At 39.9% G+C, this 20841-nt stretch overlaps 1 protein-coding gene across 3 annotated transcripts in view; it reads left to right on the forward strand.

Moving 5' to 3' along the window:
* LOC135713729 (glycerol-3-phosphate dehydrogenase [NAD(+)], cytoplasmic-like) overlaps positions 1-12257 on the forward strand; it is a 39248-nt gene extending 26991 nt beyond the window's left edge. The window contains exon 6 of one of the 3 annotated variants that reach the window (XM_065236951.1): positions 1025-1602. In XM_065236951.1, coding sequence (XP_065093023.1) covers positions 1025-1046 — 22 coding nt within the window. In that variant the 3' untranslated portion in view covers positions 1047-1602. Of the gene's footprint in view, positions 1-667; positions 980-1024; positions 1603-11478 lie in introns of those variants that run through there. The other 2 variants (XM_065236950.1, XM_065236952.1) reach the window with 2 other exon arrangements.
* The last annotated feature ends 8584 nt before the right edge of the window (positions 12258-20841 follow it).

The following is a 20841-nucleotide window of genomic DNA, read 5'->3' on the forward strand; positions in this document are numbered from 1 at the left end:
TACTATAAAGTCACGTGTATTATTTATATTCTGTTATTCGCATTCAAAGTCTATATAATAGTCAAATTTGAGTGTGTCATGGAAGCGATCAGCATCACACCAACAGCTACTTACACAGCTACAAACTGCTCGCGTACAATATTGTATTTTATTAAAAGCTGTACATTTTCGTAGATCTTGCCATTTGCTAACGAATAGTTTTCGAATCCAAAAGAAGGAAGATTTTATGTATTTATATGATTGTTGTATGTTTTTGTTTGTTATCTTATTAGACGTAAATGAAGTAAACCATAGTGCAATAGAGAAACAGTGATTAACGTTCAGAATTGGTGTTTTAATTTTTAATAATGTACATGAAAGACCTTTTTGCGCATTTGACCGAACGCGGGGAGCAAAGCTGAACAGAATTATGAGTCAAAAAAAAATAAATCTTGTAGCAACTGTCGAATCTAACCCATTGGCTTAATCCTACAACGAGTAGCAAAGTACAAAAAATAAAAATTCCAAATTTTACACGAAAACTAATCCGAGATTTCTTTAATATATTTCTTATCCTAAAAACCTTCCTTCTCTGTACCTAACAGCCACAATCTCGCTCTAACAGATACACACTGTTTCTGAATGTAAATCTTGACTAAAACCCGAATCGTCACTTCACTTTTTGCAGCTTCGAAGGCAAACACTTGATGAAGTTTTGAAGATCCCTCTGTCTGTGCCGTGACTGAAGAAGGCTTGCTTTAGCACTTTGCAAAATCCGTGTATCACCTGCATGTGTAGTCGTATTTGGTATCGAATTTGGTTTTTTTCCACACATACACACAGAGCAACAACTTCCGTTTACTGTAGTGCACCACCATTCATGTTGTAGCTGACCCCATACTGGATTACCTAGGTTTGCTTTAGTAGGTGTAGCTTTTTCCTACCAAATTTATGTTACTCATTATTATGTATCCAATCAAAATCCAACCAACATCCATCGTTTATTTGTTTTATATTTGTTCTTCTTTTCTTCGTACACTTTTAGGAAACAACGGGCAAAACTCTAATTTTAATATATGACTAATCTAGTACTACAAACACAGAACCACTTCTCTCTGGCATGCACACATACACCCCATCCAATGCTATAAGAAAAGAATGTGTGCGTGCATTTACAAAAAAAAACTCGCTCGTACTCTAGTACTACTTTATCTTAACCAAAAAAAAAAATCTTTTAAACTCTTCCCTTACTCCACAACGTTAAAATGTCTGTCGAAAAACAAACAAAAAAAATCTAAAACCAGATGCTTTAAGTCCCTATTATAGCCAATGTTAAATAGTTAATTGTTTAAGTCGCATTTCGTCGTGTTCCTTTGTTGCAATAATAATTGGCGAAAGCATTTTTAATAGAGTGAACGAGAGAGAGAGAGCAAATGAGCGAGTACATCGACCGTCATTGAGAAGTCCAGAATACCTGCTAGTACTGCATTTATAAATAGTTCATACAAAATAATAAGCCATATTCGTTCCACCTTATTCCTACTTGTATTTTGTGTTCCAGATCGTTGCCGCAGTTAGTGTGCTTTTCTTTTAAGCTAGATCAAATGTGTTTTTTACAGAGAAAAAAAAAACGAACCAAAAAAGTAAGCTTTTGAATAAAATTTCCAAAAAAAAAATCCCAGAACGAAAGCTCATTCAATTGGATGCGATTGGTTTTTCATTTATTCTAGAGAAAGACACACAGACACAGGTTTTTGATTTTTTACTGGCTGAGAACTCGTACACACTTTTGACTAACACTAACCTTGTCAATAATCGCTGGTATTGTATAACTATTTAGGTCCAACAGTTGTCTTCGATTTGGGTTTACTGATTCCGTGAAGTCTGACTAAATATTGAGTTGGTATGTTCGAATGTTTGACAATCGTCGGTTTTCGGTAATTCGAGTAGCGTGAAGTTAGATGAGTCGTGGAATGTAATCAAACATATTTTAAGTGTAGAATTACGTCTTGCAACCCAATATGTAATTTAAAAAAAAATCCAAATCGACCGCGTTACGCAAAGTTGTCAGGTTTTGACCACTTATAACTCTCTCAATAGCGGATGGATTTTGATTCTAAACAAACCAATCGATTGGAACTTTTACTACAAATCTGCTAATATGAATACTTTATCAATTATTGTACACAGCAAAAAAAAATGTAATATCGATCAATGTAATTCAAGCTGATGTATGAAATAATGATGTAACAGCAAAAAGCAGATACAATATTATATCAATGGATATAATTTTGTTCGCAAAATCGATGTACATCGTACAACGTTATATTACACAACCGATGGATTGACCTGGTTGCAGCAGTTTGGATGTAATATTCAACAACTTTTTTTTTCTGTGTATACTGTATGTATATTGTAACTATATTATATAGGGGAATTTACGTATTCTCGGCAACCTAAGCAGCGACCTTCTTTCTATAGCCTTTTTCTCTAAGGAACGCACACATATGCAGTATTGGTTTGTTTACAATCTTTTGCTGCCAGCTGGTCTAACAATTTCAGTCGAAAGAATTGCCAAAAACTGTTTTGAAACGCATTTACAAAGCTCCAATCTTCTCTAGTGAGAGCGAGTATTGTCGGCAACCAGTTTTTCTTCGGCAACCGTTCCATTTGAACTGCATGTAAATCTGCTGTTCTATTATCGGCAACTCGAAATCAGCTACAATTTGTAGTGCGTGTGTTGCATTTCAAGAAAACCTTGCTAGATTGCTTTTTCTCAGTGGTAAAAATATAGTCAAATTGAAGCTGAAAGCATAAAGAATCGTTTGCATGCATTCAGCGAAGTGTTTTCGTAAGAAAATCCAGTGAAAATAGTGTTTCAATTTGGGTTGCCGAAAATAGTCTGTCATGCCGAAGCCGTCATTTCCCCTACAATTGAAAATCACACAAATGTTCAACTGTTGCAATGGTGCTCAAAATTATCATCGATTGCCTGCAAAAAGCGCTTTCTTTAACACAGATTTCAAAACAGAACTCCATCCTGTCTCGCCAAACGGTGCTTATTCAATCACCGTGTGTGGTGGTCCAGTCGGTCGTCAGCAGCAGCAGTGCATTCTGCACGTGGCGTTGAACATTGGTCTCCAGTACACAACGAGAGATGAACTAGCCTTCGGCTAAAAATCTCTATAATAAAGATCTAAAAAAATCCAGTACACAACGAAAGCCTGCCTGCAAGCAGTGAGCTGCAGCCCACATGAGCGTCCATTCACCGAAGAAGGAGGAAAAATCCGCACCGCTACTGATCGGATTCAGTAGCTCTTCGTGAGTCGCTGTGGGCCATCTATGCCAAGCGTGTCAACCTCGTTCCAAACAAAATACAGCTCGCCAGCCTCATCTGTGTTGAGAACACCCTAATAGCAAATATGTCATATTAACAATATGATCCATTCATGCCTTTTCCAAATATTGCAATGGCGACCCGCAAAATATTGCTTCACGCACCATCTAACGTTGAGAAAGGTCAGCAACAATCATACAATTACAATCGAGGGTGCGAATATAGCACTTATTACAAAAGTAAGAGTCACATTATTTTCATTAATTACATTGTGTATACCCCTCGTGACGATAAACAAATACATTGGTAGCCTTTTTGGCCACAGAGGTGCTTTCATCGCTAAAAATTTAGTTTGCCAGCTAAGCAAAAAAGTGGATCATATTGTTAATATAATATATTTGCTAATAGACTAATAGCTCAGCATTACTCAACCATCACGACAAAACGGTTCTTTTCAGGACCACCATAAATTGTTTAAAGAGTATTTTCTGGACATTTTTCAAGGTCATCAATCGGATGTCAGGTTCCATATGTTTAAATCTAACATACCATATATTTTAAGGCACAAAAATCTAATATTTTACTTTGACATTCTGGAGACTTGACGTCTTTGACAAAGTTGTTCATTAGGGTGCTTCATTTTGAAAAAATATTTATTTCTGATAGGCCACCCTCCAGTTCCAATTCATAACCCCAAAATATGAACCTGTGCAAAAATTGGAAAAGATTGATGAAGGCTTAGAGGTCGTGCCAATGATTTAAAATTAGTATGGAAGAATTTAAAAAAATCTATGAACCTTACGACTACCATAACCATTACCATTAAAGTTCTCAAATCATAAATAAAATGGTTCCAATATAATTCCTTTCCCAAAAATGTATGGAGAAAACAACTATTTTTAATGGTGTAATGGTTCTTAACAACCCATTATTTGTAGAAAGTCAAGCGCTCTTACAGACGGGACAAGCGAGCGTGGGTGAACTCCCTGGCCGACGAAGGGGAGAAAGCCGCAAACACTGGCGATATACGCCTCCTCTACGATATCTCACGACGCCTGAGTGGAGCAAGGATGAACCCGAGGATGCCAGTGAAGGACACGACTAGACAATTGCTTACCGACCCCACTGACCAGCTGAAACGCTGGTTTGAGCACTTCGAACAACTTCTTCAAGTTTCGACGGCCAACCAGCCATCAACATCTCGGCATGATTCCGGCCGACTGGATGCAGGGCATCTTAGTGAAGGTCCCAAAGAATGGGGATCTGACTGTGTGCGACAATTGGCGAGGCATCATGTCACCAACAATCAATACGAAACTAACGATTTTAAATTGGCACACTACTTGACTAGCCTATTGGTCCCAAGCAAATTGATTGACGTACTCCATTCTAGTCGAAATTCTAGTACTACATAATGTTTGTTTTGATTCGCTATGAAAGTTTGACAGATAAAATGAGGGGCTAGTGGATTTTCCTATGTTTCGAGGGGTGAATCGATTAGCTTGGGACCGAAGAGCGTACCAGAGCTGAACCAAAAAGTAGAGCACCTTTCTTCGGGACCTTCTGATGTTACTGTGTATTGTTCTCAAAGTTCTGTGCAAAGTTATCCTGAATCGGATACAGGAAAAGATCGACGCGACTATCCGACGGCAGCAGGCAGGATTCCGTGCCGGAAGATATTCACCCCTATTCTGTATTTCGTTTCGAACGAAATTCTCATACAAAAAAAATATTTTTTGTATGAGAATTTCGTTCGAAACGAAATACAGAATAGGGGTGATTGTGTGGACCATATTGTCACGCTCCTCATCATTCTGGAGCAGGTCAATGAATTCTAAGAGTCCCTTTATATGGCATTCATTGACTACGAAAAAGCGACCGACTCAATCACGAGAATCTGTGGGGCGCCCTGAGACGCAAGGGAATCCCGGATAAAATCGTCAACCTCATCGAAGCGCAGTGACAGGCTTTCACGTGTAGAGTTCTGCATAACGGAGCCTTGTCTGACCCTATACGGGTAGTCGCTGGTGTGAGACAAGGATGTATACTATCACCGCTAATGTTCCTCATCGTAATCGACGAGATCATGGTAGGTGCAATTGACCGTGTACCGAACCGTGGGCTGCTTTGGCAGCCTATCACCATGGAGCATCTCAACGACTTCGATTGGCTGATGATGTTGCTCTACTAGCACAACGGCGCTCTGATATGCAGAGTAAGCTCAATGACCTAGCCGAACGCTCCTCTGCGGCGGGTCTCACCATCAACGTCAACAAGACCAAATCGCAACCCTTGCAACTTTACGGTAGCGGGGCAAGCAGTGGAGAAGGTCGAAAGTTTCCAATATCTTGGCAGCCAAATAGCGTCGGACGGCGGGACCAAGAGCGACATAGGTGCACGAATCAAGAAGGCTAGGGCTGCCTTTGCGAGTTTACGACCAACCAGATAAGTCAACGCACCAAAATCCGAATTTTCAACTCGAACGTGAAATCTGTGTTGTTATACGCCAGCGAGACGTTGTGTGTATCAGCGGAGAACACTCAAAAGCTGCAGATCTTCATCAACCGATGCCTGCGGTATATAATTCGTGCCTGGTGGCCTCACAACTGGATCTCGAATGCCGAGCTCCATCGTCGACGCATCAGAAGCCGATAGCAACAGAAATTCGAGAGCGAAAGTGGAGGTGGGTCGGCCACACACTTCGACGGGGCGGAAACGAAATCTGCAAGCAAGCGCTGGATTGGAATCCGGCAGGACATCGCAGCAGAGGCAGACCCAGGGGCTCATGGCGGCGGAGCCTCAATGAGAAAATTAAGCAAGTCGATAGGAATCTGACCTGGACCCAGTTCAAGGCAAAAGCGAGCAGCCGCCCAGGATGGAAGTCTTTCACGTTGGCCCTTTGCACCGCTGGTAGTGCACAGGACCCTTAAGTAAGTAAGTATTATTGAACTTACTTTTTCAATGCACCACCAATGAAGAGTGTGCCAGGCGAGTTAGAAAGGAAACGTCAACCAAACCGTTTGTTTACATCAGAATAAGGATTTTTCACAACGCAAATTAAAGCATTTTTCATTGAACATCTTGCCGATTTCCATCGGCAATTGTCTTATTTAACGATTTTCCACTAATTTGAACTGATTTGTACCTTCACTATTCACACACAAGAAATCCGGAAAATCATAACCACTAAAGTACTATTATAATTTTCCATTATTCTCAACCAAAATATTCCTGAACGCCAGTAGGATCCTGGCAAAAACGATACAGAATTTAAATTATCAACTGTATATCAAGTTTTGGAGCATGTCAGATGAGTAAATTTATCAGGAAAAGTTGAAAAAAATACCGCTTCCCATGTCTCATGGCAAAAATTTCTGCTCACAACACTCTTTTTGACGAAGTTCTTTTATTCACTGCCAGAGGTTGAATCAATCACTTCTAGATAGAGCTGGAATAAGGGCGTAACAGCTTTTGTATACAATGACTTCTCTCGTTGATTGACTCAAGGTACGCCTATACAAACCAACATATCCATCGGATCGGCCGAATTGCAAAAATTCCAAAAACACCAAAATATAGGGAAAAGGGATGTAATGTCGGCCTAAATTCCCCTAATTTCTGGCCATACATAAATTCAACAGTCAAATAAATTTTCAATAGCGACCAAAAATATTCATTAGTACTGTCCCAATGGCCGCGTTCATCTAGAAAAAATTGAGCGATGGACCCAATCTTAGATCCATAGCAAAATTAGAACCACTTCCCCTACCTTTTTGAATTTTCGATATTTTGTCCACTAAGTATTGGCTCTTATTACCGAAGTCACTTCACGGTGAAATGACAACTTACCACTCACGGTGAAGTGATTCCCATTTGATTTACACGACAATCTTTTGCGCTTTACGAGATATTCAAATTTGAAAATTGTATTTTGTTCATGCTTTTGATGATGATGATGATAATGATGATGATATGAAAATACCACTCACTGCAGCAAGACAACTGTCGGTGTGGCCTATCCTCGCTGTTCGACTTACTTACTTACTTAAGGGTCCTGTGCACCACCAGCGGTGCAAAGGGCCATCGTGAAAGACTTCCATCCTGGGCGGCTGCTCGCTTTTGCCTTGACCTGGGCCCAGGTCAGATTCCTATCGACTTGCTTAATTTCCTTATTGAGGCTCCGCCGCCATGAGCCCCTGGGTCTGCCTCTGCTGCGATGTTCTGCCGGATTCCAATCCAGCGCTTTCTTGCAGATTTCGTTTCCGCCCCGTCGAAGTGTGTGGCCGACCCACCTCCACTTTCGCTCTCGAATTTCTGTTGCTATCGGCTTCTGATAACATCGACGATGGAGCTCGGCATTCGAGATCCAGTTGTGAGGCCACCACGCACGAATTATATACCGCAGGCATCGGTTGATGAAGACCTGCAGCTTTTGAGTGTTCTCCGCTGATACACACCACGTGTTCGACTGTTCGACTTGATCAAGTTTAATAACCTCTAATTGTAAAAACGATTTGGGTGAATCCGTGGGCAACATCGCCCACGTGCATCTACGGGATGAATGAGAATCTCCTTCCAACAACAGGATCATACCGGTCAGAAAACAGGCCATCTAACAGGAGGATGTCCTAATTATAGTCGCTATATTCATAGTCTGACGGATAGAATCTCGGGAACCAATTGAGCTGTCAAATAGCGGAACCAATCGAGCAAATCACGACCAATAGCAGAGCACATCAGCTATTGCGAACAAAACTTCGGAAACCCTTTTCTCGTGATTCAAGGCTCGCCTACGCAAACTAACACCATCTTTGGGTTGAGGAAAGTTTCCCCTATCCGACGACACTGGCAATTTGCGTTCGATTAGCGAGGAAAGAATAATCAACGTTTTGTTTATAAAAGTTCATAGTACCTTTTCAATTGTTGGTCTGCAATATATTGAATTGGTTCCGCTTTTTGATAAATCGAAATTCTATCCGCCAGACTATGAATATAGCGGCTATAGTCCCAATGAGTGGGGAGAAGAGTCCGCCCTCTTTTCACGAAATGTTAAAGACAAGGAGTTGGAAATTCCACTTTCCCCATCCATTTCGCAAATGGTTCGATGAACAGCACCCATCGAAGGAAGCTGACCTGGTGTTCATAATGGACGGGAAGAATCGAAAGCCTAATTCGTAGAATTTGTTACAGAATGTGTCATGCGTATATGAGCACATGCGTGACACAGGGGCAGGGATGCCATTCGCCCTAGTGTAAGCAGGATGATGAGTTGAAAAGAAACCTCGCACTATGACAAAAGCAAACTCACCTGAGAGATTTTTATTTTGTTTTCACTTTCTATCGCTTCTCCCACTTCGCAAACAAAATTGGTGGAGGTGCGAACGTCAGAAACTGTATTTAATACAGTTACTGACAGTCGCACCTCCACCAGTCCAACAAACAGGAGCGTATGAGTGATCACTAGGGAGCACCGTAGAGAGTTCGTTTGCGGTGAAGATTTTGATCATAGCGGGAGTTCCACAAGGCTCCATCCTTGGTCCAACGCTCTGCAACGGGATGTACAACGGCGTGCTAACGCTGAAGCTGCCCAAATGAGTTGAGATCGTTGAATTAGCGGACGACGTCGTCTTGACGGTAACCGGCGAGACGCTAGAAGAGGTGGAAGTGTTGGCGACCGAGGTGATCGACATGATTAGTAACTGGATGCAAGGAGCGAAACTGCAGATAGCCCACCACAAAACGGAAGTGCTATTGGCCAGTAACTGTAAAGCGGTACAACGTTGATGTTTTCAATCAGTCACGTAAAGTTCTGCCGGAATCTTTGGAGAAACAATAACACCTTTACGCTGCCATCTTTCTCGCGGAAGTGAGTGTATAAACAGACGAACAGTGAACAGTCAACTCTCTCACTCTCTCGTGCTGTGTCTAACAATCTCTCCAGTGGTGCCAGGATAAATCTCCGAGGAGACAAGCAGAGATTCACTCCAGATAATGATATCTCTCCTCCAGTCGGTAAAGGCCTCCCTTAGCTCAGTCGGTAAAGGCGCAGATACAAAGCAAGACCATGCTGGAGGTGGCTGGGTTCGATTCCCGGTCCGGTCTAGGAATTTTTCGGGTTGAAAAATTTCTCGACTTCCCTGGGCATAGAGTATGATTGTACCTGCCACACAATTATACTAATGCAAAAATGGTACAGGCATCGAAAGCTCTCAATTCATAACTGTGGAAGTGCATCTAGAACACTAAGTTAAGAGCACGCAATAAGCTAATAATGCCATACGCAATAAGCTTGAAATGCGAAGAAGAAGAAGAATGATATCTCTCGCACCCGATTGATTCTTGGTCGTCATATTTTAACCGCCCCTAGTGGAAATTCCTTGAACTTGCAGTATGACCAACCGGTGTAAACTAACGATTTTAAATTGGCTCACTACTTGATTAGCCTATTGGTCCCAAGGAAATCGATTAACGCACCCCATTCTAGTCAAAATTCTAGTACTACACAATGTTTGTTTTGATTTGCTATGAAAGTTTGACAGATAAAATGAGGGGTTCGTGAATTTCCCTATGTTCCGAGGGGTGCATCGATTAGCTTGGGACCGAAGATAGTACTAGAGCTGAGCCAAAAAGTTGAGCACGTTGTTTCGTTGTAAATTGGCTCACCACTTTAGTAGCCTATTGGTCCCAAGCAAACGATTAACGTACCCTATTCTAGTTGAAATTCTATTACTACACTATGTTTGTTTTGATTCGCTATGAAAGTTTGACAGATAACATCAGGGGTGTGTGGATTCATGCAGAACATGCAGGGGTGAGTGAAATAGCTTGGGACTGCTTGGGACCGTTGTTCTGGTACTGAGTGAGCCAAAAATAATAATGATTTTCTTCGGGACCCAGTGGTCTTAGAGTTACCTCTATGCTACTAGTCTTAAGGTTACCTCTATGGTATGACACTCCTCCTATCCTCCAAAATGCTTTACCGATAGAAACGCAAATGGTTGAGATGTCGATGCTTACGAATGTATTGGTCACAATGATGCACACCTCTGTTGAATGTTTTTGGGTGATTAAGTTTATGGAATCGACGGGAAGATAAAATCATAGAGGTAACTCTAAGACCACTGGGTCCCGAAGAAAATCATTATTATTTTTGGCTCACTCAGTACCAGAACAACGGTCCCAAGCAGTCCCAAGCTATTTCACTCACCCCTGCATGTTCTGCATGAATCCACACACCCCTGATATTATCTGTCAAACTTTCATAGCGAATCAAAACAAACATAGTGTAGTAATAGAATTTCAACTAGAATAGGGTACGTTAATCGTTTGCTTGGGACCAATAGGCTACTAAAGTGGTGAGCCAATTTAAAATCGTTAGTTTCGTATTGATTGTTGATAAAATTCATCCATGTATCTACAAATTTATTTATTTTTTTTTTATTTAAAGGTGATGATTTTCCAGAAAGTAATCTTTGCACTCAAAATGCCCATTTATTTACCTACTTTGGAAAGGGAGAGGGTTGTTTCGGCCAACTGGTCTGTTAGGTCTATGGTCCATGGTCTATGAAAAATTATCTTTCTTTCCGTATCAATACCTACGAGAATGGCAACATTGACTACCCAGACAATTGCATTGATGTTGTAGTTAGGCGAGACAAGAGCAAATCTTCAAAATTCAAAACCGTTGTGGTTAACAGTTAATTATGGCGATTTTTTCGACATACCAACTCAATAGATTAGGAATGCAATCCCACGACAAAAAAATGTGTGATGACTTCCATTTCCTGATATCATCTACTGCGTTCTCCCGGCATACATAGAATGTGAACTAATCAATCGGTCGTGCTCCATCTTCCGTAATCTCCGGAACCAATCGTACAATCGTCTCGTAGGCTAATCTTGTAAAACTTCCCATTGCCATTCAGTTTGTTCGACATAATTTGCTCGATTAAGATTTCAGTTCGATTGTTCCATTCTCGCACCAGTGTAGATATTTCTTTTTCCATCCTTTTGTAGCAGTGCTAATCAAATTTGTGTTCATTTTGTTCAGGGTAAGTACAATTTTTGGTCATCTGTTCATGAATGTACAACCTTTGCAATCCCCAAATTATTCGAATCCTAATTTCATCGCTTATTCTTCTTCTTCTTTGATTTAATTACAGGCAAAGTTTCTCTTAAAATCCATCCTTACACATCCACATCCTACCAGAGACACATGCTTTACAAGGTGTGTTTTGTGTAGTTTTCAGTAGACGGCTGTACGAAAATAATACACGCCGATGTAAAACTTAGTCAAATCACTATGGTGCAATGAAACAAAAAAAAAATATCAATCGTTATGATTGAAACATAGAAAAGTATCGATAAAAAAAATAATGTTACTGCATAACTAGCCAAAGAAAACAAAACCCATAGACCTGAACAACAACATGGAATGAGAATAAGAAATGCCTATCGACCAAAGACTTTTCAGTATATTAAATTAACCCCCCCTCCCTCGGAAATTCAACCCCAACGAATGTAACTAGTCTCAGCGAAGTAATATCTACGACGACGACTCTGGCAAACATATATATATCACACGATGCGGCGCTTATTGCAAACTCTTCCTAAATCTTTTGTACAAAAAAAAAAGTATTCCGGTGATATAGTATGGATAATTTTCCGACTAATTCCTAATTTTGAAGTACCTTACCATTTGTACAAATCTAGTACTACCAACACGAATCATATGTTAATTTGTAAATACATACATCGATATACCTATCGTACCGAAATCGGTTCCAACCGGCGACTGGGTGAAGTGCAAAACGATGGTGATCTTTTAATGAGCAGGTGAAAACTAGAACAGAAGAATATTCGTAGTAATATCGATGGTTTTGGGAAATGGAACGTAGCGAAATCGTTGAATAAATCGAACAAAATTAGTAAATTCGAACAATGTGTCCTCGTTGTTTTCTATTGATCCGAAATTCCAATCCAAAAAGATTTAAAGAACAGTTCATGTTCAACACCGTAAATATCAACAGTTATCTTTAAAGCCTCCTACCCTAAAATTGAGATAGTCTATTGCAAATCCCGTAGTATGATTCTACTCGTTTGGGAGTCCGAAAACAGATGACAGTTAATAAAATTTGAAAAAATAAATAATTGGAAACAGAAGATACTGGCATGTTTTGTGAGAAAAAGTTGTAAGTGGTATCGCATGATTTGATTACTTGCCATGAACCTACACACTTAGTTTTTTCTACCGAGCTCGGCTGTGCAAATCTCGGCAAAAATAAGTTTCACTGAGATCTCAGCAAAAGTGACATTTGATTGCTGAGTCTCGGATAATGCTTAGCTGAATCTCAGCAACAGGACTACGAAATTTTTGTTCGATTTTCTAGTCTGTAATCTCTGTACTCTGTATTATTTAACGGTTCTGACGTTTTCGAAGATGTCGCGCAGCAGGAGAATGCATACGATGAGGGTTTCTCAGTTTATGAAAGTGAAACGGAATAAATGTAACCCACCGATAAGACTACAAATAGAACATAATATAATCCCCTAACAAATTATTTGATTTTTGTATCATTTTGATGTATTTAGTGACAAGCCTGCCATCCGTCGTCTGGCTCGACGTGGTTGTGTCAAGCGTCTCCGGTCTGATCTTCGAGTAAACACGAGGCGTGCTGAAGGTGCTCCTAGAAAAATCCGTGATGCCATCACCTACACTGAACACGCCAAGCGCAAAACCTTCACGGCCATGGATGTCGCCTACGCTCTGAAGTGACAGGGACGCACTCTGTACGGTTTCGGAGGTTAAAACTTATCACCAACATAACAAAACGGACCTTTTCAGGGCCACCAAGTTCATTTCAGAAAAGAGTTAGAATATAATTTATATAGGGGAAACAGCCCTATTGGTGCGGTACGTTAGCAGCGTTAGAAGCCTATTGCTGTGTATGGAGACCTCGGAGTTGCTTCGAAGTTTGGTTACAAGATTACAACTCTGGAGAGCAGCGGCGCCCGTGGTGTAGTGGTAAGCGTCCTAGCAGGCCTGAGCTCAATCCCAGTCGGCGCTGTCGGGAAGTTCTGAGGCATAACATCTCTGATCACGCCTTCCTTCGGAAGGAAAGTAATCCCGGTTCATGAGTTGATGGGTCAATAGGTAGGGTCCAGGTGTGAGTAGCATTGGTGCTCAGCACGGAAAACAAATCCAAGGAAAAAAACTGAGAGTATTTTGTGTGGTCGTTGGGGGCGTGTGGTTCTGAATTGGCAACAAAATGTTCCGCAATTGCATCCTCCCTATTCGTACACGCCCGAAGATCGGAGGCGAATGTCACTTCAACTTGTTTCATCTAGGAACCATTCTCTGATGACTGTGTTGGGGAAGCAGCATATACATGTACGTAATTGGTGGATTTGTAAGTTATTTCGAAGCTTTTGGACAATGCTTGACATTTACCGCTTTTTCAATAGTTTCAACTTGAAAATCAACAGTCGAAAGCATTGTTATCGATGCGTAGAAATGTTTCTGATCGATTGGTGATAAAATTATTGAAATTGGTCCAGGGGCAGCATAATTACATTTTCCGGTTTTCATAAAGTGTACCCCCATCTTCCCGAAAGACGTAGTCCTACGTCAAAACTAAGTGTGTAGGTTGTTCTAATACAGCAGGGCAATCAAATCGATTCTGCATAGCGTCAGTAACAAACATAGCTCTTAGAGTGTCGCGGCGAGTGTTGAGAGGTTCTAGGTGTATTGATGAACAATTTTCCTCATAGGGGGGCAGGCGAAAAGGATCACACCACGGTAACCGCTGAAGTGCGTAGCGAATGAATCTGCGTTGAACTGACTCGATCCGCTCAACTCCATTATGGTGAAAAGGTTTCCAAACAGCTGCACCATATTTTAATGTAGATCTTATTAGGGAACAGTATATCGATTTAAGGCAGTAGACGCCAGTGAAATCCTTAGCTATCCTAAAGATAAATCCCAAAGAGCTGGAGGCTTTTCTACATTCATGTGTTGTTTGAACGTCAGTTGTGAGCTCTAAAATCAACTCGTGTTTTGTTTCTCTCATACATACGTGTTCGACGCTTCATTTCTATAACGCCTAGCTAAACTATCAGCAAGAAACGAAAATAAAAAAGCAGGACGCTTAGAAGGAAAGGCTGGCTGTGGAACTTCTCGTTGTTGCTTTGCTCATCGCTTTCAATGTAACTAACGTCGATTTTCTAGTTAAACGAATATCATTATGGCTTTCAATCCCCTTTCACGAACACTCTATCACCGCTCTTTCAATTTGTTTAAAATGCGTTATGTCCCGTTTTTGATTATTTTTTTTAGATAAATATATGGATGGAAGATAAATTAAAAATATTACGTGTAATCTTCACGTGTTTTCACGTGAGAAATGCTTTAAATGTGTTATTTCATTTTCCGTCATATACGTCATGAAACCTCTGTTGATGTTTCATGAAAGAGAAAACTATCAAAGTCGAGCGCTCTTTCGCTCATCCGTTTCACCGAAGCTTGAAAGGAAGACCAATGTAGCGACGAAAGAAAGAGAGACAAGCGATTGAACATTTGTTTGCGCACGCCGACTGAGGTTCTAGAATGCTGCGAAGCTGTTCGACTTTAACAGAAAAAGAAAGCCAGCAGTCTCTTCGTCGCATCGATTTGGTCGATTGAAGCTGATATTGTGACGCCCTGGTTGTGAGTCCAAGACAATATTCAGGTCCTTCACGTGACTTACTCGTTCAATTTAAATGAAGTGTGTAATTGAACTTTATGGGGCGAGAGAAGGTGATTATCGAGGACTTGTTAGGGTTTACTGTCATGCGGTTCAAGTCACACCAGTCACTGAATCTATTAATTTGATTTTGTAGAAACATAGCGTCAGCATGAGTTTGAATTTTGAAAAAAAATCTTAAGATCATCAGCGTAGGACAAACAAGCGTCTCTAGCACAAAGTTGAAATAAATTAGGAAAATTAGTGGCCCGAGGTGACTTCCTTGAGGAATACCTGAAGTTGCTGGGAAAGCGATCGAATTGCAATCCTCAATAGACACACTGAGTTGGCGCTCGATAAATTACAACTGGAACCAAGATAGTATACATCCCTAGCCGTTCCGATTTAGCTTGATTGCGTGATTGATGTTGCTAGGCTTCTCTTAACGTACTTGATGAAGCTTAGCAGGTTGCGAGTCGTTGATAGGTTGGAAACGAATCCGTGTTGGTCTTCTACTTACAGTGCGATAACCATGTCTCCATAAGAACCAATCCGAAGAGTTTTGAGATAACCAACAGCGAGGTGATTCCACGGAAGTTGACTACAACCTTTCAGCCTCCTTTCTTAAGAACTGGATACATTTGTGCGTGCTTCCAGCAGATCGGGAAGATTCCAGTGCTCAAAGACAATCCGAAGAGATGGCTTCAGTAAATACGTTGAGTGTTCCTTTAGAAAAACGGACGGTATTCTGTCTGGTTCGGGATTTTGAGACGATTTCAGCCTGGGTGCTAACCGATGAGATGAAAGCTTCATCGTCCGGGATTTCGTTCAGTACCTGTTTGTAGACGGGCACATTGGAAGCATCTATAGCAATTTTTTGGAACGATATACTCTCGTTGGCAAACATGCTAGAAAATTTGTTTGCGAAGAGCTGGCAAATTTCTTCAAGGCTAGATGCAACGTTAACTCCTTACTAGGGCGAGCTGCCAGGTGGTTTTATAAAAAATCTGTATCCACTCTATTAAAAAATCTGTATTTTCTGTATTGACGATTTTTTTCTTAATTAATCATGTTTTGTTGTTTTACAAATACAGTGCATACAAAATAACCATAAAAAGTGCTTAACCACCTATTCGGGCTATCGTACTAACCATACTGGATATAATTGCGCCATTTGTGATATCGTCCGTACTTATTTATAAGAGTGATATGAAGCCGTTTGAAAATGTATGGAGATTTTAGTTTCTATTCATTATCTTCCTGATAAGCAGTTTTAAATGCAAAAAAGTGCACGAGTTTATTACTATTTAATATTTTTAATATAGATGAATACAATTAATTACATCATTTGTGTGGTAGTTACACCGAAAAGTCGAGAGATGTCGCCCCGCCAGTGCTGGTAAAATCATTTTTGCAGTATGGAGAATATCAGAAAATCCGCAATTTCTTACGAAATACATTTTCAATGCAAGTAAAATGTTTACGAGTACTTGTATTTGTACCATTTTAATGTGCTCGGGCACTTTTCTTGTATTTAACATACATGCTTATATTGGAAATATTCAATTAATACTGTAAATCCCCATACAATCTCAAATCGTTTACTACCAGCTCCATATGCATCCGAAAGCGGTTGGTCCTCTGGTTGTGAATGCTGTCAAAAACACCATAACATGATTAATTGTCGATGGAAATTTGATAGGTTCCCGAGCAGAGGGTGAGAACAAAATGAAAACAAAAATTCTGTTGTTTTCATTATTCCTGATAACTCAAATTGATTTCATTTTGATGGAGTTGATGGCTAACAGAACAAAAATGAGAGCTAAAAGATATGCGAAGAATACCAAAATTATAACATATATTGATATTAGTGAGAACTGCTTGATAACTTATTTTGATATGGATATTTTATTTAGATTACAAATTTAGTTATCAACATGTTATTGCATGCATGCCGAAAAAACAAAATAAAAATACATCAAATTTTGATGTCATCATGAGTTATTAAAAGGCAGCTATATAAACGCACAGTGGAATCGATTAAATGTTCCATAAACTTTTTAATTTTTTTTTATGTTAGAGGAGCTTAGCGACGAGTAAGCTTCTTCTAGTCTTTTGAGCCAAATTGGATTTCGTTTTCTTTCATGTTCGCCTTTTTCCTTCTGTGAAGTTATATTTAGTAGAGAGTCGCGAATTTTGTGATATTCTCCATACTGCAAAAACAGTTTTCCAACCACTGGAGGGGCAAAAACTCTCGGATATTTGATAAAACTACCACTCAACCAAATATGGTTTTTAGCACAACAATTAATTTTGGAGAGAAGGGGGTACGCTGATAAAATCGAGCAAGTTATTTTGTTTTTATAAATTTTGAATTTTTTTTCTCAAGCATTTTATAAAAATCTGTGTAAATCTGTATTGTAATTTAAAAATCTGTGATAAATCTGTATTCTGTATCGGGTCTGTATTAAGATTAAAAAATCTGTATAATACAGATAAATCTGTATAAATGGCAGCGCTGGGATCGACTAAAAACTCAGATTGGTGCAAAAACACTAGTGCTATAGTGGGGTACAGGGGTAGGAAAGTGTTGGAGCCGAGGGGGACGACTCTATCTACGATGCAAAAAAGATTGTGTTTTGCTGTGGCTAGCTGCGCGCACGCTGAGTTGATAGAAAGAAGATTGATGACGATTCTGAAGATTTCCTGCAAAAAATTGATGAGCGATGCAAGTAGATGCGACAAATGAAAGAAGATTGTTCGAAGATTGATTCGCTAGTGTGAGATTTGTTGACCATCTAAATTTGAGATTTAGATGTGTCGCCCCCCTCGGTTGGAGCCTACTTATGGGATATGGGATATGGATACAAATAACTTACTTTTGGGTAGAAAGCTAGTGGAAAATGCCATACACTGTACCAAATCACTATTCTTTGTTCGAATGAAACCTCTGACCATTCAAATCGAAACATCGAAATCGCCTTTTCGAATGATAGCTGCAACCGGATCACGGTTGTTTTGAAATCAGATGATTTTCCTTTCGAATACAGGATGAACATTGTTATGATAAGGGATAGGGCATTCAGTTGGAATGCGTAATGCTCTCTGCAGAATGATAGTCATCTTAAATTGAAATGCATTTGGTATTGGTTCAGCCCCTTAACGCAAATCATTCAAAACGATGATGTAAATAATTCTGTCGAACATCATTTGCTGCTCTGAGTAAACAAACGAGGTGGAAGCATAGCCATCGCTATTAGAGGTGGTACGAACATTTGTAAAGCGTGGAAACTGTATATTGTCTATTTCGTGGTGGAAGAAGTTTCCTCTACCAACACTAATTTTTTGAATCCATGGTGAATGGCTGTTTATGGATATTCAATATAGAAATGTGAAAAAACGAATTAATAATCTGATCTAAAGCATTTGCAAGTCATCCTATCGTTAAATGATTGTCCCCTGAGCCCAGTACGTTATACAGCCAATTTTCAAATACATATCATCCTTTATTTGGAAGACAGTCATATGGATGCTCATCAGTTGATGACGAATTCAACCATAAGGAAATCATCCAAAATTCAACATATTGTTAAAGGGCTCGAGCAACACAATAATCAGTCAAAGTATTGCGAGTGTTTTCTTTCAGTGTACAAATTTCACACAGGTAAATGAAAAGTACTTTGACCTGCTTTACCTACTTTTTGGTTACTGCACCATAGTGCCGAGATGAGTGAAAAGAACTTACTTTTGGGTTCTATTTTCTTACACATCGCGCTCGATCAAACTGACTGACTGTATGTGTGTGTGTGTGTGTGTCATCTTCTATCCCTCATCCAGCCGGGGGCGTTGGACAAGTAGAACTGCGAATAATTTGATCAAATATCATGCTCCGTAATGGTGCCCTTTATGTTGTGAAAACTAGTACTTCAAAAAGGGTAACTTTTGAGGCAAGACAGGGTGTCCTCAACAAGTTAAGGGAACAGGATGCACTAGATGTCCACAACAGGTACACACATAGACGCCCTTATTCAAACTAACTACTCAGGGGGTAGAAGGTCAAGAAGAGCCACCGCCGCCAACTAAAGCTTGAACCGGGTACCTGGGACTCCCACGATATACCCGCGGCAATGGTCAGCAGACGATGCCCTGTGCGTATTTAGTATGTAATATGTTTTATTGGATACACAAAAAAAAAAACGCAGTAGGCTCTGCCCGCGAACGGTTGGTTTTGTTTTCGCTGGCGCTGATTTCATCTGTTTTTCGCATTTTTTTTAATTGTATCAAATCAAACAAATATTAGTTTTTTCGTGTGGATAAGTGTAAATTAAGATCTATCACGTCTTAAGAAGTTTTTTTTTAGTGATATTGTAATTAACGTGAACAATCTGGAACAAGAATTTGTTTCGAATAGCTGTGTGTCGCGTCGGTCGGTTTTTCATTTCGCTTGTTTTTGGTGCTTTGCCTCCCTCCCAAGAAGAGTTTCACTGGGTATTTTTTTTTCTTGGTGCTGGCGTTCTGCCTTCCGGAAGATGCACGCGAATGAGGTGTCAAGCAAAAATTCGGTGCAAATGGAAAACTTCAAATGTGATTCAAAATGTCGTGTTGGGTTGTAAAAACCACGCGGAAGATTTTTTCGATTACCGCGAGTGAACAAACCGGTCCTTTTTCGGAGGCAGAATTTGGTGAGATCCATCTGATTTATAATCAATCATAAATGCATATTTCCATATATTACTAAATACGCGCCAGATTTCGAAACATCACATTTCGAAATCTGGAAGTGTGTTTGCAGTACCATTATTCATATGATAACGGTAGTGTTTACACGCGGGGCTTATTGTATGTGAAAGTAACCTCGGAATGGACGTGAATTACCAGGCATTCTGAAATGAGTTGCTGGATCTGCAGTAGAGCTATCGCTTTCTAACTCCCGGACTAAACTTGCTTTAAATTATTACATCAAGGATTGTTGTAAGCAAATTTCTTCCATAATACCACTGCCGGCCAGTGGGGGTTAGATTGAATACACATACACACACACATACACATCACATGAACTTAAGTTTACTTTAATTGATTATAATTCAAATTGAAAAGACATAGAGGTTTTGGGCCTACGGGAGAAGAGGTAGTACAATTATTTTCACTCCCGCGAGTTTTCCTCTCAATCAATAGAAGAAAAAAAAAGATAAAACACAACATATTTCCTTCATTTTAATTAGCTACGGGTGTGACAACGATGGCGAGTTCACTATGTTATATTTTCATTTTATTTCAGCAACCTTATCTTTCAGCAGATGATCCGGACAGCAATTTCAACATCAATAAAAAAAACTACATATGCCAGCAACACTGACTGGGTGTATCCTATGGCTTACCTTCCCTACTAACATAATTCCTAAATTCCCGAGACATTTATGAGGGGTCGTAGAGTTCTCTGCATCTCTCTTAAGTAAATGTTGGACTAACATACCTTTCCTATCCCTACCAGTTGTAAGGACGTGGCCAGGACAATCCTTAACTGTTGGAGCGGGATATGTCTTTATCTGGGAGATAGTAATTACTTCCTACTTACTATCTGTCCAGTAATAGATATCCGTCTTGCTCTTAATAGTTTTGAATTCGTACCACCTACGATATTGTGCAACTTGTTCGATGCTAATGCTAATGCTAATGCTAATATGTTTTATTGGATACACAAAATGTTTGAAGCCATGCGTCATCTAAACCATAATTTGCATCACCACAAATACGCTTGTCAAAAATCTTCAACTGGAACGTACTCACCAAATTACTTCACCCGGG

This window comes from Ochlerotatus camptorhynchus, unplaced genomic scaffold, assembly GCF_037179485.1.
Source record: "Ochlerotatus camptorhynchus isolate MF236.1 unplaced genomic scaffold, CSIRO-AGI_Acam_v1.1 ptg000577l, whole genome shotgun sequence".
NCBI classification, from domain to species: Eukaryota; Metazoa; Arthropoda; class Insecta; order Diptera; family Culicidae; genus Ochlerotatus; species Ochlerotatus camptorhynchus.